Raw genomic sequence first — 27504 nt, 5'->3', positions numbered from 1 at the left:
CCAACCCCAAAGCCACCAAGAGCTGTCTGTATTACAAAAGCCGCTAGAAGATAATAGCACCATCACGAGTGGGACCCATCTCCACGCACACGTCCAATCTGCCACTTCTTTTGGGGGCTTAAACTACACCACGACGTGCCTCTGAGATCCTCCTGATGAGGCGCGTGTGGGATAAAGACTGGACTGAGGAATACAAAAAAATCATTACTGTGGCACTCTTAAAAGGAAATAATAGCGCAATTAGCACCTTTGGTACCCTTGGCTTCATGTCTCTGCCTTCTCCCAGCACAGGAAAGCTCATGCTGGGGAACTCCGCTCCCACCTTCCTACAGCTGGGGACCACCCCCCCCCAAGCTGCTTTCTCTTAAATAATAAAAGCATTTCCACCTGCGTGTAAGCAGGGACAGCACTGTTATTAGATATGCACTGCAGACATCAGGCAGAATAATCTAATAACAGGGTCTCTCCCAGCACCATATATAACATGCCCCCGTAATGCACTGCAATAGCCCCTAAATAAGAGCAGCAGCACCCTGCTCAGCCAGCTCTATATAACACGTTTCAACTACCTCCCGCATCCCATCCAAGCTCGTTACAACCGCCAGCTTGAGATTTACTCAGGTAGGAACTTATTTCTGAGTACAGGTATTACTGTTAAGTGTGTGCTGGGAAGATGCATAATAAAACAAGTGCTTGGGGTAGAGCCAGTAAAGAGGGGAGAGAGCTTGCAGGTTAGCAGAGAAAAAGGGGGGGGGAATCAGACCAAATAGTGGAAGAAGAGGGAGATGTTTGGGACAACAGAGATTTTTATCTGTTAAAAACCAGGATATTAAATTCTTTGGACCAACTACTCTGCCATTAAGCATTGGAGGTAAATCAAAACCCAGAACAACAACAAACCAGCTAAGAAATGCTGCAACGATTCGCACTGTCCCATGACAGGGAGCGCTTGGGATTCTTCCTTGCCCACTTCAATGACCGTGACTCCTGCTGGGACAACTCAGCCCCTTCCAACACTGGGACTTTCCTTACTTTTTTTCCAGCTTGGGAAATTACTACAGAAACCCTCTAAAAATAATCACAACCAGACCACATCTAAGTTTTAAAAAAAAGCACTTTCCTGCCGCCTGTGTATATTTAACAACATCCTTGCCCCTGCCCAGTTATTTCACATGAACTAAAAACTTGCTGGAAAAGAAAAATTAATGATAAGTTGACTGAGCCATACTGGGGTGAGATCCAGACCCCACAGAAGCAGGTACCCAGAGTTACCAACCGCACTGGCTGCAACTCAAGGACACGTTAAGTGCTTTGGGCTCCAGAGGGGGAATTTCTGCTCCTTGCAACCCTTCCCAGGCAGGGTCGGTCTCAGCCCCATCCCCGTAGGATAGCACACTGCTGAAAACCCCTCTATTTTCAAGCCCTTGAACACTTTGCGACACACACACACACATATATATATTTATTTTTTTAAATTGCCTCGAGGATACCAAGAGGCTCTTATAAAAGTTTAAGTCACATTTGCACTCTCTGATGCTAGAGGCAACAAAAAACTCCTAAAGAATGTAATTAAATATTGGGTCCCCTATAGCATACAACCTGCTTTAATTAGTGGCAGCGTTCAGGATCTCTCAAGACTTATGGAAAACACTTTGTTGCTTGCCGGGAAAGAAAAAAAAAATGCTTAGAAGTACAGGAGAAGAGTACGTACCATCTCCCAAGGTTGAATATTTACTAATATTCACACCAACCAGTAATGCGAGACGGTGATGGACTCGGGGTATTGCAAGAGCACATTTTTTCCTATTAACCCAACAGGACAATTTACCATTTGTTTCAGTTCATATCCAAGAGATTTGCTAAAATTACTGCACTTTTTTCCCCCTCTATTACCACTGCTCTCCCTCCTCCAAAACCGATTAGCTCCTAAGCTTAAAGAAGATTTATCAGTCATTTGAGAACTTCACTCCAAACCCAATTAATAGGAAATTAATTCAAAGAGGCAGGAGAAAAATAAAAAAGTTAGGCAGAAGTGAGCAGTTAGGGCTGCCAGCGGCTCCTGGACTGAGCACCGCTTGGTGCAGCAGCTTAATACGTTCTTAGCAAACAAGCCCTGCTAATTACTTGGCCGGGGAAAACGAGCCATTGCAATCCACGGCACGACGGCAGGGGCAGCCAAGGAGGAATAAAGCGGGTTTTCACTGGCCATCGGGGCCATCCAAGGAAGTGAAATGGCTTTTCTTTAATCTGATGACCCAGGGCCAGGTTTCTGTATCCCAACCCCCCCAGGAATATCTAAAGAAACTCTCCCACAGCCTGTCTGCACGGCGGGCTCTGGCAAAACCTCTGACCTGTTCATAAACCCAAGACAACAAGAGAAGCAAGAAATCCTAAACCCATCCCGTGAGCGGGAAGTGTTTCTCTCATGCAGCTTATTTGCATTATTTATTTCCCCCTCCCACCCAAAGCACATGGCAGAAGTAGAGGGGGCGATGTGCCAGCCCCCCACAGACTCGGCAATTTGGCACCAGCCCCGGCAGCAAGTGATGGGAGAGACGGGTCGGGAACGGTGCTGTGAACCCCCCCAGCTCTTGCCACCACCACCCCCCGCACCATTAATCCTGCGCGAGGTCAACCGCGCTCCCGTTACCTGAGCTTCCGCCTCCTGCCACACGATCCGTCCCCCGAGCATCGCTCCTTCGGGAGGATGATGGATGCAGAGCAGTAACGGGACCTGCTCTGTGTTGGGGTCCTCCCACAGCCAAAACAATTAAAAATACCCCCCCGCACCCCCCCAGTGCCTTCTGTTTCCAACTTTACCTACAAGCTGAAATCTGATCGCTCCAATACACCAACCTTGCCCCAGGCAGCAGCACGGCTCTAGCTGCCGTAATGCCACCACCAAAGGTGCCACCACCCCACGGCCCCTGTCCAGCTCCAACACCTAACAACTTCTGCATCGGAATTAGCTACTGCATGCTAAAACCAGGCATCTCCCTCTCTAAGATAGGGGCTGCTATAAACACCGTTCCCCCCCACTTCAAAATAAATAATAGCAAACTGAGGGAGAATGATGGGGTGGTGGTCACACCATCTAGCTCAGGTTTGCTTAGAAGATGTAATTAGTTTATTGCTTTTTACTATTAGTAATTAGTTACCTTGGTAATGTGGTATTAGATGAAAAATGACTAAGTTCGGACTGCAAGAACAGCGTCTCTGCCTGGCTTCCCACTCCCGGGATGAAGCAGCAGAGCCAAACACAAGTCAGGGCACTGGCAGCCCATGCAGCCTGCCTCTGACCCTCCTGAAGGGCAGCTCCCTGTGACTCCCATCGGCTTCAGAGTACTTCTCTCACCCTGTGCGATGTGGATTTTCATACCAGGAATGGAACTGGAGCTGACTTATCACTTACTGAATCATACACTTATTTTCTAACACTGGGAACAGCATCCTCAGGGGCCACCGCTCAAGCCTCGGTGATGCCCTGTGCAAGAGGAACGCGTAAATCCATCCTGTCCCATTAACATTTACTTAATTTCTCCTGTTTCTCCATCCCAACTATGAAATTCAATATTGTCACCATGACTAACCCATAAAATCAGCCAGCCCCGCGCAGGAATTGCAGCGCCGCTCCTCGCTTTGTAATTAAATCAGCGCGCGCACCCCCCGGGCGCAGCCATCACCGTCTGCAGAGAATATCTTGCTGTTGAAGACGTCAATGTTACGCCGTGTTGGGCAGAGCCAGCGCTCGCTCCTGGGCGTGCGGAGGTTCGGCACAGGCAGGAAATTCAAGTGCAACATCAAATTTGAGGAAAAGATTAGGTGAGACATTTGCCTTGGGGGAATTTACCTGGAAACACCCTGCTGTGAGGCCAAGGGCTTTTCAAACCAAACCCTCAAGGGTCAACAAGATGGTCAATGACTTCTGCTGCAAACTTAAGGTGGGTCTTCAAAAGGAGAAGAACAGGTTTTCTGTACAGAGCCCCATGTCCTTTTGGTGGAAAGAGGCTTCCTCAGCTGGGTCCATGGCTGGGACACCCACCCGCTGGGACGCCCATCCGCCCATTCCTTTGCTATCCCCCCCTTGCTGCGGCCAGCCGGAGGTGTTGAGGGTTTCTGCAGAAGGCTTGTTCCAGCCCAAATGCCGTCTCCGGAGGGGGTCACAGCTCCGAGTTGTGGGTTTGGGAGGGAGAAGACCGGGCTACAACCCATTTGCAGAGCAGACGTGAAGTCAGTTCACGCCTTCCCGAGCAGCAGGGAAAGCGAGCCCGAGGTCTCCACCTTGGCACTTGAAAAGGAAACAGAAACCAGGTTTGCTCTCCGCGTGATAATCCCGCAGGCGAGCTCCAGCATATTGGATAATCCTTCCCAGAAATGGGGTTTCTGCCATTAGCCCACACGCTCAGAGATGTCACCCGGCCAAGAGGCTCCTCGAGTCCTCCAGGCGCTCGGGCACGGTCCCTTCCCGCAGCAGGACCCAGCAGTAATAAAGCTGTCTGCAACTTTTCCCGTCGGAGATTTCCACTTCAGGAATCCAGACCACATCCATCCCTTCCCAGCCAGGGCCAGGGCAAAAAATAACTCTGTTAAAACTGTAAGCACGGCACCGAGTCCCAGACCCAGCAAAGGATGAGAGGACGATAGGATGTAGCGCTGCAGGATTTTTATTTGGAAGTTAATTGATTAAAAAAAAGTGCAAGAGATGGAACTAGCCCAGAAAAAGGAGCAATAAAGACGCATAAAGTACATACTGCCAGGGATACAGAAACCTCTCGGGTTACTCCCGCAGAGCATCCTGTGCTGCTCCAGATCCTCGCTCCCTCCCTCCGCAGCAAGGGCTTGTTAGCACTGCACGGGGAAGACACTGCACAGGCTTATTGCCCACACTACCCTGTGCTAAATGCTGTCGGAAAGGGCTGGAAACGCATTGCCAAGGAGCAACGATGAACCCACCCTCCTCCATCCAGACCATCACAAACCAAACCCTGCGCAGCCGCGCAAAACGAAGGCTCTTAAAATTGCTGGAGCCCCCGAAAGCAAACCCCGCCAGCAAACCCTCTCCGCTTCCCTCTGCGTTAAGGTCCCGGCGAGCCGGCATCTATCTGAACCAGCTGCGTCGTACTTTCAGGCTCAGAGCCAACAACGACGACAGATTTCCATATAATTTATCTGCTAATGACATTACACACAACCCAACGTGGGTCGCGCATCGCTGCAGGCACAGGGATGCTGCAGCCGATGCTGCTGGGCACGGGGCATCCTTCAGCAAAGACCGCGGGGTTTTGCGGTGATGCATGCTGCGAGGAGGGACGTGCTCTTGGGAGATGCTCTTTGGCTGCAGGACACGACCGACACAAACCCCTGAGCTATGGGACAGCACAGCCAGGTTTCCCTACGCTCCTTCCACTGCCTTATCCTGCAGCTCCTTACGCTAGAGCCGTTACTTCCCCAAATACCTCTATCAGCAGATACATTTCTCCTTGGCAGAACCATTCACTAGGCACAGTTACTGCCATTTTTCCTCCCCTTTTGGCTACGGTTTCTCTATGGACAATTTTTCGCGGAAAAGAAAAAGGATTCCCCCCCCTCCAGCTGCTGATCCTGTTTCCACATTACCCATCTCTGTTCCCACCGCCGTGCTAAGCCTGCTCTGCTGCCCAGCACCTCCAGCCCAGCTCGCGGGGCCGGATCCAGCACGGCGAGCTTTTCCAAATTACGCAAAAGCTTTCCAATATTGCAGAGGGAGGGAAGGAGCATTGATTTAAAAAGGCTTCTTGTTACGGGCCTTTCCAAGTGCAAGCTGAGATTCCCTCTTCCTAGCCATCACACCTGCAGAGAAGTCCTGGAAAACCAATCCCAGCAGCTCATATGGCGGCCAATAAAAGCCCAATAAAAACCCAACATTATATTCCTTAAATACTCACGATTCTCAAGCCAAACTCACTTTCCCTCTGTACTATCCTCCACAGAAGTGCATATGACCTCACTGCAGCCTCTTAGATGACTTTTTTTTTTTCAAATAGTCTTAAAATAGTTCTGCTTTTCTGTATTTTGCATTTATCAGCACTTCCTCCTCCCTGTCCGCATAGAGCAAATATTCTCTCTCTACTTAAGGTTTTTCTTCTCCAATTACGGTTTTATAAACCCAGAGCATTTCCTGCTGCCGGAGGCTGCACCAGTGGCAGGGGAGCAGGGGGGGCCCCAAGATTTTGAAGATATTTCGGCTGTTACTAATTTATAGGGATGCTTTTGCAAATCAGAGAGTAATAAAATAAAATTTTCCCAACTTCCCCGCTGCCAAATCCAGACTCAGCCCAATTCCCTGCCTGCCCCATGCATCTCAGCATCTCAGACCTGGGGAAACACAGCGGGCTGGGGCTCTCCCACCCCACAGCTCCTCATGTGCCGCTCAACCTCTGAGCTTGAAAACTTTTGACAGCCTCTCTTCATAATCCGCAAACACAAGCTGACAAGTGGAAGTTATACTCGGCATGTTGGGGATTTGAGATGATATTTAGAGCCGCACTGCTGCCAGGGTTTGACGCATGAGAGCTTTCCCCTGCTCAGGATCATCCTCCTGACTCCGGCTAACAAACTGTCCCGCCCGGACTTATTGTCAGCTTGGTTTTGGGGAGAAAAAGCTGCAATGTTGCGTTTTCCTTCTCCGAGGAGGGAGAGCATGGCCCTGACCACTGCAGGAAAACACCCAAATCAATGCATGAAGAAAGGAGGAGACCCTGCACGTCACCTGGAGACCCAGCCTCTGCTTTCCACAGCACTTGAGAATTCCACGCGGGATAAGGAAAATTGCACTCACCAGGAAACTCGCTGCTTCCCTCCTAAAGAAGTCCGAGGGGCTCAAATCCAACCCGCCCTCACCTCGCAAACGTCTCCAGCTGCATTTCAGCTGCTCTCTTGGCTCTACTCTACAGCTAGCTGTAGGGGAATTACTTTGCAACACTGCAAACACCCCCCCCCCCAATCCCATTTCCCAGCCCGTCACTGCACCCTGGTCCATCCCGGCTCCGCATCACCCCTCGCCGGGGCAGGACAGCAGGTCCCGGGGAGCACTGCCCTGCGATTCAAACCCCCCGCCCGTGCACACGGTGAACGCACGCTTCAGAGTCCAAATGGAAAGGACGGCTTTTCCTTTCCTTGTTAATGAACTTCTTGCAACTTTAGGGTCCCGGGGAGAGATGCCCGAGAAGAGGGACGCGCAGCCCTTACCCTGCAGAGCCTCCTTGGCGCGCGCCAGCTCCTGCTCCTTCTGCGCCAGCTGCACCTTCAGCTCGGTGGCCGAGAGCACCTCCGGCGACTTGCTGCCGTGCGTCTCCTCCAAGTCTTTTGTCAGCATTTCCTTCATTTGCCGGAGCAGGTGAACCTCCTCCTGCAGCTGGGCCACCTCCTCCCGCAGCAGCGCTGGAGGAAGAGGAGACACAATGCGAGGAAGTGACCGACAGCTCCCGGCACGGCCCCGCTGCAAACTCAAACCCCGGGGCAAATCCTGCTGGGGTGCCCAGCCCACCCTGCGTGCAAACCCGCTTTGCACAGCCCAAAACCCGCAGCGGTGCTCGCAGCACCCCGGGAATGGAGGAGGAAGAGGAAGAGGAGGAGGAAGAGGAGGAGAAGGCAGGAACGTGCTGGGGAGGGCCCTCCACTGGGTGTTAGCTTCTGGTTTTTGCATTAAGAAATTAAAAATAAGTAATGGTATATAATGATGATAATAAACCAAGAACCACCTCCCCACCCAAACCACTCGCCGACGGGGTGCTCATATGGCCAGTGTCCAACAGAGGCTGCCGAGCTCCACCGTGCCCCGTGAGACGCTTTCAGCTCTGCCTCCAGCCGTTCATACAGGCATACTCAACAAAATTCAACAAAATCCCTCTGAGACTGGAAAGGGGAAGATGACGCTTTCACCTGCAGAGCTGAATCTTGAATTTTTCAGATTTACGCCCAGCGACCGCTACACCCCCTCAAAGCAGCTAGGTCACAGGATCACCCCAGTCCGGGTCCCCTCTGCACCGGGGGAAGCTCTGGCAATCTCATTTCCTACGGCTGTGCCCACTGCTTAGTGTAATAAAGTACTTTTCTGCTATTTCCACATTGCACCCATCGCCCTCATCTCCCCTCGCTATCCTCTTCTTGCAAAACACTTCTCGGCCGTGCATGCGCTGCTGCAACCCTGCACACGAGCCAGACATCGTGATCCAAAATGACTCACGCGAGCGTGTGAACAGTTTGACTTGGCTTCCCACCCCCTTTGAGAACACGCGGGAGAAAACCCATTACTCATCCAAAGGTGCTTACTAATTTCCCAGGTTTGCACCATGCCCCTGGCCACGGGGAGAAAAAAAAAAACCAAAACCAACAAATCCCTCAGCACACATTACAGTTACCGGAAAAATAAAACAGAAATCACATATAAATGCCCCCTCTCCAAGTTACCGTGGTGGGATCCCTTCCCCAGTGCCACCGAGTACCAGATAGCCTGGGGAACAGCGGCTGAGCAGGAAACATAGTGGGTTTTCCCTTTATTTTTGCTAAGGTCCCCCCGGCACACGTGCCGGGCCGTTTCCTTTCCGCCACCGTTTGCGAAGCGAGGCGGTGACGCCGGCGGCAGGACAGGGCGAGGGGAGAGGTGGCTCCCCCCAGCCCGGCCAGCAGCTGCGCCAGGAAGGCATAAAATCTGGTTTGCATACTTGAAATGCTTCCCGTATGAAAACTGGCAAGGCCCCATTCTGTAAATTATTTAGCAATAAAGTCACTAACGAGGAACAGTCGAGCTCCGGGCTGGGGATTTCGGCGCAGTCCAAAGTGCTTTCCTGAAATCCATATGAAAAGCAGGAACCGAGAGGCGGCCAAGGCCAAAGTCATCTTCCCCAGGGACTGCAGAAATGCAGTGTTTCCCCTCCAGCCTTTGGGAACCCGAGGCGGGGACAACACGAGGGACTCGTACCCGGTATAACATTTACTGTGGAAAACCCACCCAGCACCTTCCCCGGCCACAGAAAGCCCCGTGCAACCCCCCAAAACACCAGTGGCTGCCACTAAGTGCTCGCTTCCCCCCCCCCCCCCCCCCCAATAATTCACTTTCACCTTTCATTACAAACTGCTTCACCCCGGAGATACAGCAGGCTATTCCCTGGCAAATGATTAACTGGCGGAGGAGGATTGAGGCAGGGCAGTCTGTGCAAGGGCGACCGATCCCGGCAGATTTCTGCAAATTGCAGCATTTCGGTGGGAACCCAAAAAATCCCCACCTGGCGGGGACCGCTCTGGGGAGGGGAGAGGGGAAACAAGCCCAAGGAAGGGCAGCCCAGCGGGGATCACTGCAGCAGAGAATCCCGGAGAAGTCCTTTGGCAGGGCCCGAAAGCAGATTTGCAGCTGATTTTTACAAAGCTCCTTTCTATAAAGAGCTGCACAACACAGCTTCCCCAAAACTGCGCTATGCCCCTCTGGTCCCGGTTAGAAAATGGCGAAAAAACTGAAAAGCATTCCTCCTCCAAAGCATGCAGCAAGGCAATTTAATCCCCAACTTAGTACTCGGCTCCCGATACAGGCAGAAACTACTGAAAGATTAAAATTCAAGACCTATAAGAAGCTATAGGTGCAATCTGGAAAGGAGCGTGCAGCACCACGCTCCCCACACCACCGGCTGCTGGACGCATAGCTTCGGCTGCAAGCCAAAGCCTACGGAGAAACCTGAATTATTGAACTTGGGATCAGTCAGATACTCAAGATACTTGCTTTTTTTTTTTTTTTATATATATATAATTTAATATATATATACACACACAAAAAAAAACGGATTGTGCTTTGGAGTATGTATTTATTTTTGCAATATATATCTCTTTTGCAATAGATAAGTATTGCAAAGCACAATCCTTTTTTTGTATATATAGAGAAAGATATATAAAAAAACTGCAAAGCACAATCCACGCAGCCAAGGTTTGAGGGGAACAACCCTACACCTCTTGCTAGGCTCAAACAGTGAAAGACACGCCGTCAGCTCTTGTAACACATCACGAAGCGTTGTAGTCCTTGCTCTCTTCCTGACTCCCTCCTGGGGCTGCCGCTCATGCTTTCGCTGTAGAAACCAGGAATGGGCTTCAAGGCAAGTCAAACCCTCCGCACTCTTCCCAGCAAGTTTTTAAAGGGTTTTCTGGGAAAGAAGCTGGCATTTCAGGAAAGCGATGGGGGCTACAGCATCTCCTGCTCTCCTCAGTTCTCTCTGGAAACCACTTAATGCAATTATATATGACATTATATCAAGCTTCGTCATAGTACCTGCTGCCAGGAGGACTGACGCTGGACCGAAGCAGTGATCCCATATGCTGCCTTACACCTGTAATTACCCTCATTTGCATAGAGGATTTTCACCCTGCGCTGATATATCCCCAGTCCGTCAGCACTCATCCACCAAAACGACACCAACACAATCATCCCCCCCCAAAAGCAGTTCCCCCAGCCCCAACACCCAGCATCTGCTCGCCATCACTCTCCGCCAAGTTTCCATCCCGTCTTAACCAGCATCTCTGGCTCAAGAGAGTCCTAAGGAGAAAGCCCATTTTATCTGCATAAATTGCATTAAGAGAATGACTCGGCTTGAAAGGGAAATTTTCACTTCATTTTAAAACAGGGAGGGGTAAAAATCCCTGCTGCTATGCCAAGTTTAAGCACCTAAATAAACAACCCAAAAAGTGCGATTTACAGGCAGCTCTTCACAATTGTTACAGAAAAGTTCCAATAACCAAGAAAACAGGGCCAATTATTCAGACACCTCATTCCAGCCTCTATTTCTTCCACATACAGATGGCTCGGCAGGGATTCCCATACGCTTCCCTGCGAGCTGGCTGGGTCTGTGCCTCTATTTGAAGCCATGGAGGAGCCGTACGTGGCTTGAAGCGAGCATCAGCCCTCTAGAACGGGGACCCGGGCTCAGGGCCCCGCACGAGGGAGTCCACATGCATTCAAAACACGATCCAGAGAACACAATAATTTTGAAATTTTTTTTTTTTGCAGTTCAACCTTGCAAGCATTGCTATATTGGGGCACAAAGTTACATTTGCTATTCGGAATTGCCTCTGAATTGCAATAGCTCTGATGAGAAAAGCTTCCCCAGCACATTTTCCCCAGCATTTTTGCCCCTTTTTATTTTTACCTCCTCTTTTTAACCTTTTTTTTTTTTTTTTTGGGGGGGGGGGGGGTGTCTGTGCACTGTAACTCCTGACCCCCCAGGGGGAAGGAGGCATCACCCCGTGCGGACGAGCCCCATCGCACGCTGGCTCGTTCCAGCCCCTTCTGAATCTGCCGCAAGTGGGCAGTGATGAAATTAATGCAATTTAAACACTTCCCAGACTAATTGACGAAAACTACCATTCAACACCAAAATAATTGGCTCTTAATTATATTTCAGTTGATAGCATCAAACTTCCATAGCACTGTCAGATTCTGCATCCTTTATGCTTTAAGTACTGATTAGTGTTAACAGACAAAGTAAATAAGATTTTTTATTTTTTTTTAATTGCGGTGAACACCTCCAGACAGCATTTGGGGCTGAAGTTTCCACTCCTGCTCCTGCAAATCCCGTCTTGGACTCCTCTCAGCAGCAGATCCACCAGCCATGCAGCAGCAAAGCCTTTTACTGGTCTTGGAGCATGCATCCATTTAAAAACATCCATTTAAAAGCCCTTTTTTTCCCATGTAACTCAGCTGACACAATTGCTGTACACGCGCTTCTGTCTTCGGAGGGTACATATTAAAAATGAATGCAGTATAAACGACAAGCTTTATGTTGGTGAAATTAGTATCTTAGGTGAAAGCTGCATTTTGTGCCGCTTTTGCAAGTTTACCGGCAAGATGGTTTTTGCTTTGCTGGGCACAAGGCAAGGTTTTTTTTAATCCAGGACATCAGCAAGATAAACGGCCAGAAGATGCAAGAGTGTGTGACCTGGGTCGGAGCAGCGGTGTATCAGCAACGGTGGCCAACAGTGTGCAGAGAGAAAAGCCTCGCTGGTGGACCAAGAGCTTAAAATCAGCAGTGGATCACCCCGAAGGGTTACGTCACAGGCCCTGCACAGAGATGCAAATGGGGGGAAAAAGGGGCAAAATGGGAAAATGCAAAATCTCTGCGCTAACGGCATCACCTAAGAGATCCTCAACCATCGACAGCACGGTGCGACCCTTCGTCCCTCCTCCCTCCTGCAGAGCTTTGGCCCAGGATAGATAGACCAAAAGATATATACACACACACATATAAATACACATATGTACATATACCTCTGTCCTGGGATGGGAAACAGAAGGGCCACGAGATAAAGACCATTATTAGAAGAAGATAATGATTCAAGCCCTAGGAATGAGTCAAGCTAGTATTTTAAAAAGCATCTCATCACCTTTGATCGTTAAGTAGCTCCCCAGCTTGGGACCCGAGTCTCCTGCAGCAAGGTTCAAGCAAACACTCCCCCCCAAACAGCCCGCACGACGTGCAGTTTTCCCCTCTCAGCACATCTTTGCAAGGAGTAATTTGGAGGAAAAGCACAAATGGCCGGGCACAAGGCTGGGTGACAGCCTGGGGCAGAGCAGGAACACCAACCACTGCCACACCCCGGCATGCAAACAGCCAGCTTCTCTGCGGAGCACGGGTCGTGCTCAAGAAAGCCTTTCGGTTAGCTCAAAATACACTTGGATTTGCAAAAAGACCCAGGTACCACCACTGCCTGGGACCTGCTGGTGCAAAGCCAACACATCCAACCCCCTCCATTGCCACCTGGACACCCCGATGGACTCGCAGCTGCTCCAAACCAAACCCCATCATCTCCTCGAGGGGATAAGCACAAGGGCCCGTAATTTGCCCATCGCACCCCTTCAGCCGAGTCCCGCTGCTGTGCATCCCGGCTACATCCCCGGGCACAGCGTCTCCCGCAGCACCGCAGTGCTCCGTGACCCTGGGGAGATGTCGGCCACCACCGCTCCCTCCTGGGTGGGCACTGGGGTGCTCAGCCACACGCTGCAGAGCCTCCTAGGCTAATAAAGAAAGTCAATTTTGGCTCCAGACATCCATCTTTTAGAGAAGGAAGCTTTAGATTTCATCCCTTGCGACCCCTGTGATGCTGCAAGCGAGCGAGCTGTCATGCCTGGACACAGGTACGGACACCCCTGAGCAAGTTTGGGTTAAAGCTTTCACCCAACGTGCTTAAATCCTTACAAACACCATTTTTGAGCATCTCCCGAGTTAGACCCCAGCTCAGCCTTGGCACTTCCATACGGTCACAGCCCCGGGACAGGACCCCCAGCCATACGCCCTGACCGCACACCATCAACCCGCACTCGCGCCCGTCTCGCTCGCAGCCATCAGGTAGAGACCGCTTGCCTGCAAAGTGCCCCCAGTGTCCTGGCACCCCCCAACACCCCCAAAAAACCCAAAGGACCGTTCCCAGCAAGCCGAAGCCCGCTCGCTCGGCTGCCCCGGTCACACACCGGCGGGTGTCTCACAACGCATGTAAAGAAATAAAACCTGATATAAACCTCCTGTGCATGCTGGTCGGGGGGGGGGGGGGGGGGGGCAGAGGGATTCAAGGAGGCAGACTGGAGGTTGCAAAGGCTTTCAAAAGCACGCAGGGTTTAAAAGCAGCCGGCCGGTGGGCTGCGACCTCCGTGCCGGCCCCCAAAGCCGGCCGCCGAGCCCTCCGCGAGCTCCCGGCGCGCTCCAACTTCTCCGCCAGACAAAATGGACTACGGGGCGCGGGGAGCCGCCCGGCCACCCTCCCCACCGCCGCGGGGGAGCCGAAGCCCCTCGCCCCTGCCCTGAGCTTCGCCCTCGGCGCGGGGCGGCGGGGGGACGACGACCCGCAGCGCGGCAACCCGCAGCCACCCTCCTGCGCGGCCCCGGCGAGCTTCGAGGCGCGCTCGGCCAGCTGCCCGGCGTTGTTTTGTTTCTCCCAGGAGGAAGCGAGCTCCAACGGCACAAAGCGAGCGAGGGAAAGAAATGCAACGCCGGGCTGCGTTCCCCGCCAGTGCCGCCCTGCGAGGCGGCGGGACAACCCCCCCCCCCGACCCCCGGGACCCCCTTACCTGCGTGGGCTACGCAGGGGCACGGCACCCTGCCGCGAGCCTCGTCCCCCGTCGCCCCTCGCCGTCCCCAAGGACCCGAACAATAGGCCGAGCGCGGAGGAAAGCCGTGCTCGCAGCGGCACGTCCCCGGCTTGCTCTCCTCCTGCTCCGACTTCATGGCGGGGGAACGGCAGCGTTGGGGGGTCCCCGGGGTCGGGGGTTCCCCGGGTGGGCAGGCTCCTCCCCGGCACGGCACGGAAGCACGGCGGGTGCTACCTGCGCCGGGAATTTGACCTCTCGCCGGTCGCCGAGTTTCCCCCGGCCCGATGTGACGCCGGCAGAGGAGTGGCTTTGCCCGCCGCCGAGCCGAGGTGCGTGGGACAGGGGCCTGGAACGGGCGAGCGTTCTCCTCGCCGCCCCAGGAGCGAAGGGCCGCGCAGGAACCGGGAGCCCGGCCGGCGGCGGAAATGATTCCCGGCTCGCCGGCCATCGCTCCTGCCGCCACCCACCGAGCAGGCGGCAGCGGAGAACGCCCGCGACGCCGGCTCGGCCGCCGCTCTGGTCGCGACGTTCAGCCGTCGCCGGCAGCACGGTGGGGAAACTGAGGCAGGAGGAAGGTAGCGCGCCGTGAAGCGGCCCCGGCTCCGGCACGCAGCTCGTGCTAGCTGTTCCTTGCGAGGGGGATAGATGCGGTACTTTTTTCTTGCAATGCAGTTGTTGTTTGTTTTGTCCAGGCGGGTTACAACTGCACCACAGCCGCGGCTGCGGGAGCGCCGTGGCAGACCCCCCCCCCCCACCGGCCCTGCAAACCACCGGGGCTGGACCCACAGCGAGGAAGGGCACAGAGGGGGAGCTGGTGGGATGCGGCGAGCAGGGACACGGCAAAACCCAGCGAGAAAGTAGGGGCCGCTTGCTTTTCTATAATAAAAGCCGCATAAACGTACACCAGAAAAAACAAACTCTCTGAATCCCAAGCAGACTCGTGTTGCTTTTTTGCTCCCTATGGCACACGCTGCACCGTTACCTGCCTTCATCCAGCTGCCTGGGCCGCGTGTTCCAAGCCCTCCACAGCAGCCCTGCTTTTAAAACTTCTTCACCCCACCGAAGAGATGAAGAACCGGGCAGAAGCACTTTGGGTTTACAAATTTGTGCCTGTCTCTTCGCTGCTCTCCTCACTAGATGAACGCTGCCTGGCCACGCGTTGCTCAGGGCTGGGTGGCCACCGGCCCCGGGGATGCTTTGCAGGCAGCTCCCAGCACGCTCCCACTCTCGCTCTGCCCCGGAGGGCAACACTTGCACAAACTTCAGAAGACACAGTCCACCACAGAAAATCACCATATTCTGCTTTCCAACAGCGCCCAGCATGCAAAGCCTCTGCCAGTCACCGCCAACCCAGCTTCCCCGCCCTACAGCAGCAGCATCTTAGGCATGGGGAAACTGAGGCACACCCTGCGCGCACGGGCTTTTTTGGGAAGTGGGTGACAGAGTGTAACCATGGGAGGAGTGAGCCATCCCTGGCTAGGAAGAAATACAGCCACGGCCATCTCTTACACCAAGCAAGCCTGGGTCAATAAACCAGGTCCTTACCCACCTTGTGACCCTCCCCGGCCCCAGGCCCCGCTCCCGGGCATTGCTCCCCTCCCTCCCCTCCCGCTTCCTCGACACCGGCTTGGGAAGGGGGAGGGAGTTGGTTTTGTTTTGCAACAAGCCCTGGTTCTCATTGCAACAAACTCCAGTGCACGCAACGGGCCGGCACTGACACGGCTCGCGCCGCCGGCAGCCCCGGTGCATGCCGCGGCACCGCCCGCAGCATCGCCGCCAGGGCATGCGATGCCCCCGTTGCCCCAACTCCTGCCACCGCCAACCGCGGCACCTCGAAGCCCACAAAAGCGCCGCTCTTGGCCGCCGCGTCACCTCCCATCGCTCCCCGTTTGCACAACTCCCCTCCCTGGGGATCAAGTCGGAGCGCGCCCGCCCGTGCCGACTCAGCTCCTCGATGCGGCGGGGACGCCACGGCGGCCGGAGCAACCCCAACGCCAGCAAGGAAAACACGGCTGGGTTTGGGAGCACCTGCCCATCGAGTTCCGCTTTACGAACGAGCACAGCGCAGAAGTAACCGTGCGCCTCTTGGCGCGATCTGCCGCGGCACGGGAAGGTGCAGAGCAGCGACGTCCCCGAAGCAAAGCAAAGGGAGGAGGTTCTCTGCGTCACAGGCGTTGCACAAGCCCCAAGCTCCCCAAAGAGCAGCTCCTCGGAGCCTCGTCCGACCCCGCTGCGCTCCTCCCTGGCAGAGGAATCCGGCGAGGGAGCGGGAAGGCCAGGCTGGGTTCGTGTCTTTGCTCCTGCTGACTAATGGTAGACCAAGCAGCATTACTCACACCCGCAGCACCCGTCCTCATCCCCATCGCACGCATGCGGCGGGAGTTGCCGCAACAGCGCAGCACCGCTGCTTTTAACCCAGCGATGCCGCCTGCAGGGAATTTCCCTGCCCCTTCCTACTTGAATGAAAAACCCCTTTGGAAGGTGCACGGAAAAACGGGTGCTGGTTAATTAAAAGGCGGCGCGTGTCTCGGCTGGGTTTGCGCGATGCAGCCGGGCGCTTTCGGCTGCGGTTAAATTAGGGTTGTGGTCTGGGTTTGCTTTCCCTCCTTTAGAGCACCCCGCTACTGCGTGCCGGTGGTGGCTGCTGCCAGGAGGGAGGTGACACGACGACAGGGAGCTTTGCTCGTGCAGCGTCCCCTCCGGAGATGGCATCGGCCCTAAGGAAAGCTGGCTTTTCCCAGGGTCACAGTGCACTAACTGGGAGGCTGCAGAGGGAAGAGGTCAGTATTAGAGCCAGCGCCTGAAATTTGGATTTCCATACAACCCCAAGCTGATTTGTAACCTCTAGGGAAAAGTCATCGTCACAAAACCCAGCAAAATCTAGCTGTTTGAGCTCAGTTCTTCTTGGAGATGAGTTGCTTAAAGTTTAAGCTCAATGCTTGATTCAGGAGGACGACACGGCAGAGGCTGCAGTGCACCCGAAGGGACGGCATCCCCCCAAAATTTCCTTTGGTGAGGCCTCTTGCACTTCTGTGAGCCCTGCAGCTGGAAGCGCAAGGAGGAAATAAATAAAATAAAAACCCAAACCCAAAATATTGCCATCCTGCAACTGCAAAAATACACGGCTACTGCAAAGATTTATCGCTGTCTGTGGGTGTGGGGTGCTGCCATTTGGGGCTGAGTAAGGGTGGGAGTGGGGTGGGGAGGGGACGCCAGCCAGGAGGAAGCCAAGACTCGGCGGGGGGGAAGGTATTTTTGTCCATCAAGTCCTCCTCCGGAAGACAAACCTGCATCTCCAGTTTCCCGGGCTTGGAGGTTCCACCAGGGTTACAGCTCTGGAGCAAGCCGGCTATGGGTGGTCGCCACCAAACCCTCCTAACTCCTTCATGGTCGGGCTGAAAATCCCAACCATCACCTACAAGGGCAGGGTCCACCAGAGACTTGCGGTGGAGAGTCAAGTTGGGGTTAAGAAGCACTTCGACTTCAGCATCACCACTCAAAAACATACGGCTCTCACCGAAACACTTCATGGCAGTTGGTGGTTGATTAAATACAGTTTGACCATATGGATGTCGATGTATGTTATTGCGCTGAAGGCACAGACACCTGCAGTGATTGCTGAATAACTTAAGCCCTGTGAGAAGTATCTCAGCAGAAGGTCAGCGACACATTTATACACTTCTGGACAGGAGCTGGTCCTTGCAGAGCTACGTTTAACCCGGAGAACACAGCTGTCCATAAAAACCACACACCCATCGATTGGAATAGAAAAATGAGGAGACCTCGTATGACGGCTCCTGCGCCAAAACGCCACCTACTTCCAGGAAAATTTGCTAAAACATTTCCCCACACCCATGGAAACTCCCTTCCTCATCCCCATCTCTCGGAGAAAAAAGATAATGAAGCAAGGAGATGTTTCGAAACAGAGCCAATTTCTTTTTTTTCCCCCCAGTTTTTCTTTCAAGGAAAACTTTTCTCTGAAATGACACATTTTTGTCAAACATTTCACTCGTGACAAATTGGCGTTGTCACTGAGGAGAGCGCTCGGCTGGGAATTTCAGAGGCACTTCAGGAAGCCTCCGTCTGCTTTTACAGAGTTAAAAATCGAAGGCGGCGAGGTTGCAAAATGTAACGTGTGAGGCGAAGGATTAATTAACATAGATCTGGCTCCAGAAACAGAGGCGGTAAGAGTAATTTTCATTCAGGAACTTGGCACCGCTTGGCACCTCCTCCTCCTCCAGCACTGCCGGAGTATTTTAAGCTCCCAACAATTGCACGTGCATCACCCAGAGTTTTTGCCGTGAATAAAGCAAGCCTTGACAGCGAGAAAAATCCAAAGTTTGGTTTTTTTATGTCTCTACCTGGGCCATACAAAGTGACTTGCCCCTTCTTTAAAATAGCATTGCAAAAGCTGGCAAAAAAGGAGGCAAAAAAGTAACGAGTAAAGGGCAAACATCGTGGTGCTGTTCCTGTGCTCCCACTTGCAATCTCATTTGGTACAGCTTCCTGAACTCATCACAGTTATTTCTATTGTGTTTTTTATTTTATCATGAGAATGATGGTTATCATCACAGACATTTGATGCCTAACAACTTCTGGGTTCCTTATGATATATTCATTCAAATGCTAAAAGGCTGCAAGGAGACTAAGATAATAGACCACAAAAATAAATGATACAGATCAGAATAGGAGGAATTTGGTTAAAAAAAAGAAAAAAAATAGAAATTATCCATCCTAATTAGCATTCAAAGAGAGTAACTGGGGAAAAAAAAAAAAAAAATGTATCCTGGGGAGGGTTGTTTCACCTGCTTCCTAAACCCCAAAAAGGCCTGCCCTGCTCCATCCCCGGCAACGAGCACCTCTGCTTCAGAGAGCAGTCAGAAGGGAACGAAAGCCCCAAATTGTCATTTCTGAGCTCGTTGCCAGTTTAAATTCACATCACTTATGGGCCACGCACCCAAAACCTCAGCTGCGCCCTTTGGAGCTCCCTGCCCGGGGTGGCACCAGCTCCTGCCACATGTGGATCCAGCGGCAAACGTCACCGACTCCTTCCTGCCCTCCCCAGCTTCGTCAGCGCTAACGATGCACGGGGAGGTGAGGGATGGCACCGACAGCCGGACATTTGCGGCCGTGGAGGGGAGCGGGCACGGCCAGCCACTCGGCTTGGGTATTGATCGGCAAAACGTGGGCTCTCCGAGAGCTTTGAACCGCTGAAGCCCACAAGAATCAATATTTTCCTTTTTAAAATAACACTGGGGGGGAAAAGCACATCTAATATAGATTCAGTGTTATTCTGGGTTTTACATTATTCATTGAACCTCATCCTATGTCACGCTGCAGCGAATATATTACCATATGTGATGACAAAGAAATTACACAACTCCTGCGAAACAGAGGATGAAGCGGCAGCCTGGGCTGCTAAAACAGCCCGCTCGATCGGCAGTCTGTCATTAGCAACATGTAATTAGGTTGCTATACATTGAGGTTGTGCCTGTGCCACCAGCCACTTTACCGCAAAAGAGGACAATAATAATAAACCAAAATAATAATAAATCAAACAGCAACAAACCCCAGAGCTGCATGGCAGGTCTCAAACTTTGGGAAACATTTTCTTGTCGAAGTTTGCGAAACCTCATCTCACCCTCTGCACAGCCAGAACGTCACCGTGAGGCCACCGAGGGCCATCGTGTCCCCAGAGCCACCCAGCTCAGTCCACCGGAGCAGGGACCATGGAGACACTGGCAGGGAATGGGCTGCATGCACAGAAATAACAGTGGGGGAAAAAAAAAGGGCAAGCCAGCCTACCAGAAAAGGTTAATAATTTATCCATACGTAAAAATGTGCTCTCATTTCTAAAAATCACTTTGCATCCTCAACGACATGCATGATTTTAATGAGGTTGAAGGTAGGCAACTCAACTCCAGATTTGGACACTATCTTTACTAACCAGATGTTACTGCCTTTTTATTATTTTTTTGAAGCTACCCTTTAGCTTCCAGAGAGTTTCCAATAAGCAATTCTAATGATCCCTCTTCATTAACCACTCCAGCAATACATATATATGCATATTAGGGAGTTCGGTGTAGAAAACATCTTTTTACCACACCTGCTGCCAGCTAAGCTGCTGCCCACGCAACCTGCCGCATTTATCAATATGGACAGACCTTACCCAAACCCCATTTCTTCACTCCCCAAACCTGCCGTTCCCTGAGCACGAGGCACGGGAGCAGGCTTTGCACGGAGGGGAGGTCGGGCAGAGACCACCCAACACCCCGCTCGCCTCCCCAGCTGCACCTCCCGCAGCCCCAAACCTGCAAGGTAAGAACGTTTCAGCCGCTCATGTTTTTTGGGGCCAGGCGCAGCGGTCAGATACAGATTTGGGAGTGGATGTGATGCACCGATGGAGTCGGAAACCTGCATCACGCCGGCACCTCCTTTCCCACTGGTGAAGCTGGCAAAGCACAAAACCCACCTTAGCATGCCCTTGATTGTGCCCAGCGTCCCAACAGCTATTCAACTGGGACCACGAAAAGCAACAGGGCTCATTCATGGGCACAGGCTCAAAGTGATGCTACAGTGCAATTTTGGGTTGCTTGCAGGAATTGGGAAGAAAAAAAAAAAAAAAAAAGGGGGGAATAAAGCCTGGCTGAAATTGCTGGGCTTTGCAATGCAGGTTAGGAAAGCCTGGGGGGGGCTGTGTGGATCAATGACCCCATATGCCCGGACACATTCCGTTCCCCTCCTGTCCGCTGCGTGTATCAACAGAATATTTATAAATCAATTGAAAGCAATTAATCAGCTAGAGGAAGATAAGGGATAATGAAGAAAAGAGATTAGCTGGCGATGCACAAACAGAGCTCCTCCGGGGAGGAACCGCTGTGGTTGGAAGCCTCCTCTGCAAAGCCTATTAGCTCCACTTAAAAAAGAAATTTAAAAGAGGCAACCTGAATAATTAAAAGGAAGAGTTAATGGTTATGCTAACAGCTTCTAAAAACCTGCGGCAGCCGTGTTTGTTAACCAACACGGCCCACCGTCAAAAGGACCCGCAGAGGAAGCATCGCCCCGTGCCGCGGAGGGATGCTCGGCCGGGGCCGGATCCCCGCATCCCCCGCGGCCACCCGGCGCGATGGAGCGATGGGGCTGGAGCCAGGCAGGTTTGTGCAGACACTCTGAGCTGGATGGGGCCGACGCTGCCGTCCTGCTGGGTTCATTTAAGTGAGCAACCCCTTCTAGCTGAGTTATAAATAATAACGGAGAAATAACTACAGGGCTTGAGGGAAAGCCTCCAGGGATGCAAGGCCTAATATTACCCGTCCGACGTATCCCACGGCAGCCTTCCAGTCGCCAACCCACTCCTTGTCAGCAAAGCCAGTACTAAATACACTCTCATTTCACCTGCCAACTGAAAAATTAACCTCTGGGCAGAGCAGCCGGCGGTCAAGTTTTCTGTATGTTTTCCTACGGACTTCTCCATCCTCATCCTTCCACGCCAAGCTTCGGGAAGGGGAGTGGAGTCTCAGGACAAGATCGGCAGCCGTATTGCTGCCATTAGTTATGAATTTCACACCCACAGAAAATGCCAACACCAGGGCCAGGTTTAATCCAGTCTGCAGGACCAGCATCACCATGACAGTGCTACCAAGAACCATGCACTTTTTGCCAAATTGCTGCTCTGAGGCAGGGTTACAAGCTGCCACTTCATTTTTGAGGAGGACCCAAAAATCCCACGTCCCCTGGCTGTGACCTACATCCTATGGGACTGCTCTCGGGGATGCCTACGAGCAGCTTTCCCAAATTTGTGACTTAAAATCCCCGCACTGCCGCCTCCGATCCCACCTGGGAGCTGACACCCAGGTGGGCACCTTAGTAAGAAAGGGCTCAGGAAGAGTCGCCAATACAGAGGACTAAATGCAGCATTTCAGTACAATACTCACCTTTTTCAAGTAACACTCGACAAAATTGCCAGGTCAGGGCTGAAGCCCATGTGTTTTGTGGAGGGGAAGGAAAGAAAGCATCTCCTCGCCTTACTCACCAACTTGCAAGGCAGCAATTTAACCTTCAAGGAAGAGCTCAAATTCATTTAGTAACAGCCCTTATCTACAGGCTGGGGGCAGAATAATTCTACCGAGAACAATATATAATAGATAAAAATAACTGCACTGCAGCAAGGAGACGGATGGCACGGTGCAGGGCAGTACCGAGCAGCTTTCTCCCTGCTAAAACAGCCCATCAATTTAATGGCAAGTTAGGGGCGGACAGCAGGAAAACTGCCCCCAATTCTGATGTTTAAAGGGGCTAGCGTCGATTTAAAAGGCTAGTGCTCATCTTGGCGAATTCGCAGGCTGAACCCACATCACGCTTAACCGGGATGCTCCCCAGCAGCCCCACTGCATCTCCACTCCTGCTCTGCAGCCCCTCACGGTGAGTGACTCGGAGCCCTGTTCCCATAAGCTTTCCCCCCTGCCCTTTTCTTTTTATTTAAAAAAAAAACCAAAAACCAAACATGAAGGTCTTTCCAAGCGCCAAAGCAGCAAGGGATATATATTTTATTTATGTGTCACTTATTGAACTTCCAAACTATGTTTATTAAAACTTCTTTTGCAGCAAAGTTTGTCTTTCCCTGCCAGGTGTAGAACAAAAATCAAGGGCCTGAAGGTTTTCAACCATTTTTTCACCAAAAACTTTACCACCACACTAAACATCACGGCATACTTGCCTGCAATGAAACAAATATACCCCTGCCCCATAAAAAGACCAAACTGACCCCAAATCGGTACTGGCAGGCTGAAATGGGGAGGCAAACACCAAGCGCTACCAAAAATGTGCTTTTTTCTGAAATACCTGCAGTATTACTCGATGGGAGTGTTGCGATGGGTGGTGCAACGCTGCCCGCTGCGCATCTATTTTATACGCATGCACAAAGGCAGAAAAAGCCATTTAAAGCTTGGAGGGCTGCACTTGGTGCCTGCCTGGAATTAAATAATGCACTAGGTTGCAAAGTTAATAAAAGTGACAGCCTTTTATTAATCTTAGCTCGCACCGCAGCGCTCGGAGCCAGCAGGCAGCCGCCCTCACAAAGTTATCAGTGCGTCGCACCAGGCAGACCTAGGGCTGGGAAAATAAAATAAAATCAAAATTTTAAAAAAGTAAAATTTAAAAAAATAATTTTAAAAACCCCAAAGGGAGCAGCAGAAGCCACAGAAGATGCATGCCAAAGCCAGGAGCAAAAGGCCAGGCTCTGGCAGCATCAGGCTGAGGACACATGGGTTGGAGTCTGGGGCTGGACCCCCCCAGAATGAGCTCAGCATCGGTACGACTGGGGAGGGTGGAAAACTGCATCCCAGGCACACGAGGAAGCGCAGCAACCCAGCTAAGCAGACAAAAAACCCCTTGTATTTTTTATTTCCAACTAGATGAAGCAAACTAGTGATGCTTTCTGGAGGAAGCCACGCTCTGAAATGTTTTATCTGGACATGCAGAAAGCCTGGGGAGGTCAAGCATTACAATTCCTCTAGCAACAAAGCACCAGGTGAGCACGGAGCAGCCGAGAACATCAAGCTCCAAGAAAACACAGCGTTTATACCCGGCTCCTGATGAACCCAAACTCTGCACCATGGCTGGAAACAGGCAGCTGAAGGATCAGTTTGATTTTTAAATTGCATTAAAAGCCTTTCAAAGCTCCCCAGGAGGCATCCAAGTGCTTAGTTAAAGTTATAGGGTGAATGTGCAAAACCCTCGATACCCTTTCTATTTTAACGAGTCCTGCTGCCCTTGCATGGGATGGTGGCTGGGGACGGCGACACTGCCATGGAGAGGGATCCTGGCTCCGATGTGACATCCTTGATATTCCTGGCATCAGCGCTGGGGCACAGCGTGCACCAGGGAAGGACGAGGGGCACCTCGTGAAGGGAAGAAAGGTGGAACAGGAGTTTATGCAGGGAGCAAAGAGGAGAGAGAGATTCCTGGAACAAGATGTGCAGCAACTGGAGCTGCCAATTTTCACTACTTTGTCACAAGTCTCAATAGTATTTATTGGTTTGGATTCTTCCTCCCCCCACCCCACCCCCCTTCAGTTTCTTAACTCAAATGAACTCATGAAAATCTCAGCTTTCAGCTTATAAATAAAAGTTCATGACCCTCCCCCAGTATAGAAGTCTGCTGCATTTTTCCCCATGTACTGCTCAGAAAGCAAAGCAAATAAAAGGAACCCTTATCTCTTCCAAATATACTTTATAACCTGAACCACGGTTTTAAAACAGCTAGAGTTAGAAAATGAAAATAGTAATAAACGATCCTAGGAGATAGGTACCCAAGAAGCAATCATATTAACTCAAAACTAAATGTGATCAAGAATAATAATTCAAGCACGGGTTTTCAAGGCGTTACTTGAGCAAGACAAAAAAAGATGTTCTTTCCTGCTATTTACTCGCATAAAGACTTCGATGTCATGCACCTTTTCTACCCTGCCCTCACAGGACCTCTCCCGAGCTGTGCCCAGCACTGGGCACTGCCCCAGAAAAAATATTTTTGAACTGAAAAGATCAGGCCAGTAATAACAAAAACATAACCAAAGCAACTTGGGGATTTAGAGGGGAAAAATAAGCCATGAAGGAGCAAATGCAATACTTCTAACTTTGTGTATGTGGGAAAAGGATGCCCAGCTCTGTCTGCAAGATGCCTTGGGCACAGGGCATTTGCAAGGGGGGCATGAAATAAAGAGGCATTTTGGGGAAAGCCAGGCTGCGTGCAGTGACAGGCACCAAAGTCCGGAGTGACCAGCACAACTGCCTCCATGAGTGGGGATTCAACCTGGTTAGACCCAGGGATTTGGTCACCGTACTCTAAACCCTCGGCATGGTAAATAAAGAGTTTCTAAGGATCACTCGGAGCAGTCCCCTGGAGCCAAAGACATGCTTGCCACCCAGTAATGACCCCTGGATTAGGTTTAAAACTGGAAAAATTAAAGAAATAACTGGTCATTCACACACCAGACACGCAACACCCCACACAGAGTGCACTCAGAAAGACTCAAAATTGTTCAAAGCTATTTTTTCCTTTAGCAAGACAGGGAGGTTTTTAAAATTTCAGCTCTTTTGTGTCTTATGTGTGCTGGGACAGGACGCTAGCCAAGTCCTCTCTCCCCCGGGGACCGCCTGCGAGAGCAGAAGAAAAAAAAAAAAAAAATTAAAAATCAGGCTGGCTGAAAGGGTCTCCATCTGACAGCTCAGTATTTCTAAATATAAAAGTCTCAGGCAATGCTTCAAATACCCAATTGAAGAGGCGTGAGGAGAGGCACCGCAGAGCACGGCCCCAACCTTCGCCAAGTTGAGCTGCGTTTGGTAACTGCTCTTTTCACCAATTTTCCCCCAGCTATGCTGCAGAAAGGATAAAAAAAATCCCTTTATGTTTTTTGAGCGAGATTCACCCTCGCACTACAGTCCCTGCAGGATTACAAATATTTGATGCAATCGGAAAGAAAACAAAACCGTCCCAAAATGACAACTGAGAGGGAAACAATCTGGGAAGTTTTAACCTTCAAAATCTGTCTCTTAATTCCGGTTGTGATTTCTGCAGGCGAGGGAGGAGAAAAGCACAACCCAAGCAGTGTCTGCTTTTGCGTTACAAAGGCAACTTTAGACGGGATTTTAAAATAACATGACTACGCTATAGTTAATGCTATTAAAATTCAAAGTGCAAAGACAACCGATAATCCCAGCCGGTTCTTGGGACAAGAATCAAATCATGCAACACACAGCTATTTGGTGCCGCTCGCTGCTATCGATTTCCTTTTATTGGAGGGGAAAAAAAAAAAAAGAGCGAACAGTCAACAAGGAAACCAAAACCTCTTTAGTAACCCAGCCTGCCCACTTGCATTCGATACCAGCAGCTCAGCAAGCAACAAGGAAACCGCTGGCAAACTCTGCTCTGAGTTTTCCAAAGTTAAAAAACAAATAAAAAAGAGATTTGGAAACAAAATCATCCCCTGGGCTGCCGAACCTGCTCAGGCACGAATACATCTGCCCAGGAGAGCTGCAGACCAGCAGCATGGCACATCCTGGAGCAAAGCGCGGACCGGGCTCATCCCAGGGGCTGGGGAGCAGTGATGCAGATGAAGAACAGCCCCAGAGCATCCGCAGCAAGACACGGCCTATAAATACAAAAATATCTCCCTCTAAAACACGCACACCTGCAGCACTGCCCCAAGAGCAAACACTTTGGACACCTGAAGTCCCAAATTTGCATGCTTTCATATACCTCCAATTTGCTGTGCCCACAAATCAGGCTCCACGTGTATAGGAGCTGCTGAGGGATCATGTAAGAGGAAACAAGCTGAAATACAGTCACTTGTATTTATACACAGACAGTAGTTGTGTTTTGTTGGCGTTTTTTTTCAAACACATGGTCAAATACAAGCTTGACTTTATACCAATTAATCCTATAGTCAGAGATTTTACTCTGTTCTTCACCCACTTGCAAAATCCTCCTGGAAGATTGCTGGGGGTTATACAGGGATTATATTGTTTAGTGAGCCAGTTATAATCCCTCTGATAAGAAAAGCTGATCCGAGCGGAGAGGCATTGGCTCAACGCTATTTGCAAATAAAAATTAAAACAGAGATAGCAGCAGGTTTGCTCAGCCTCCTGCCTTATCTCCGAAGTGTGGCAGAGAGACATTATTTGATCCAACTCCAGCCAGGGAGGGCTCCAGGAGAAGACAGTTTCTTCCAGGCATTGGCAGCCCTAAGCATTCTGAAGAAAATCAAAATACAGCAACAGAAATGCACAGCGGGACCTGCACACTGGCGGTTTTGGGAACAGACACCAGGAAATCGGGTGTCCTGTGACTCTGGTTTCTTATACGGCAAAAAGCACCTGTAAGCTGTACCAGACCAACACACGTGCAAAGTTAAAATGTCATAAAATCCCTTCCTTATGGCAAATAACTGAGCCAGCTGGCCAGAAAGCGGCCCGTCCCTGCTGGTAGCATCCTGGTGGTGGAGGCTGTGGTCCCAAGGAGGGCTGGAAATGCAGGCTGCCCTCCCAGAAATCCACAGAGAGCCCAGTTCAGCTTTACAGCATCACAAGCAGCATCTCCAGAGACAACCAGTCCAAAAGAAACTCTCCCCTGCCTTCGCAGCTATAAATAGGGTAGGACTGGATGTTATCTGCGATGCTTAACGCAGTTATTTCAGTTAAGTCGCCCTGGGAAATTGCAACCACGACTATTCTGCTGCTGGAAATGATTTGCAATTGATAAAAGCTGGGGGGGTTTTAAAAATATTTTTTTCTTTTTAGATCTAGGGTCAACAAATAAAGCTACCTGGAGCAACTTATCTCCTTAAGCCTGGTTGTGAAAGGACCAGTACCACACAAAGCACTCCTCAACTTTAAAAGAGACAAAGACCG

The 27504-nt window shown here is 51.2% G+C and overlaps 1 protein-coding gene across 2 annotated transcripts in view; it reads right to left on the bottom strand.

Moving 5' to 3' along the window:
* The window catches only part of KAZN (kazrin, periplakin interacting protein), a 93452-nt gene that overhangs the window by 5650 nt on the left and 60298 nt on the right, over positions 1 to 27504 (bottom strand). The window contains exons 1-2 of one of the 2 annotated variants that reach the window (XM_075027492.1): positions 14078 to 14573; positions 7228 to 7419 (exon numbers count right to left, since the gene is read on the bottom strand). In XM_075027492.1, the coding sequence (XP_074883593.1) occupies positions 7228 to 7419; positions 14078 to 14546 (661 nt within the window). In that variant the 5' untranslated portion in view covers positions 14547 to 14573. Of the gene's footprint in view, positions 1 to 7227; positions 7420 to 14077; positions 14574 to 27504 lie in introns of those variants that run through there. The other variant, XM_075027493.1, reaches the window with a different exon arrangement.

This window comes from Buteo buteo, chromosome 5 (genome assembly GCF_964188355.1).
Source record: "Buteo buteo chromosome 5, bButBut1.hap1.1, whole genome shotgun sequence".
NCBI classification, from domain to species: Eukaryota; Metazoa; Chordata; class Aves; order Accipitriformes; family Accipitridae; genus Buteo; species Buteo buteo.
Note: the sequence above shows the minus strand (reverse complement) of the source record. Positions and strands in the feature narration are given on the sequence as shown.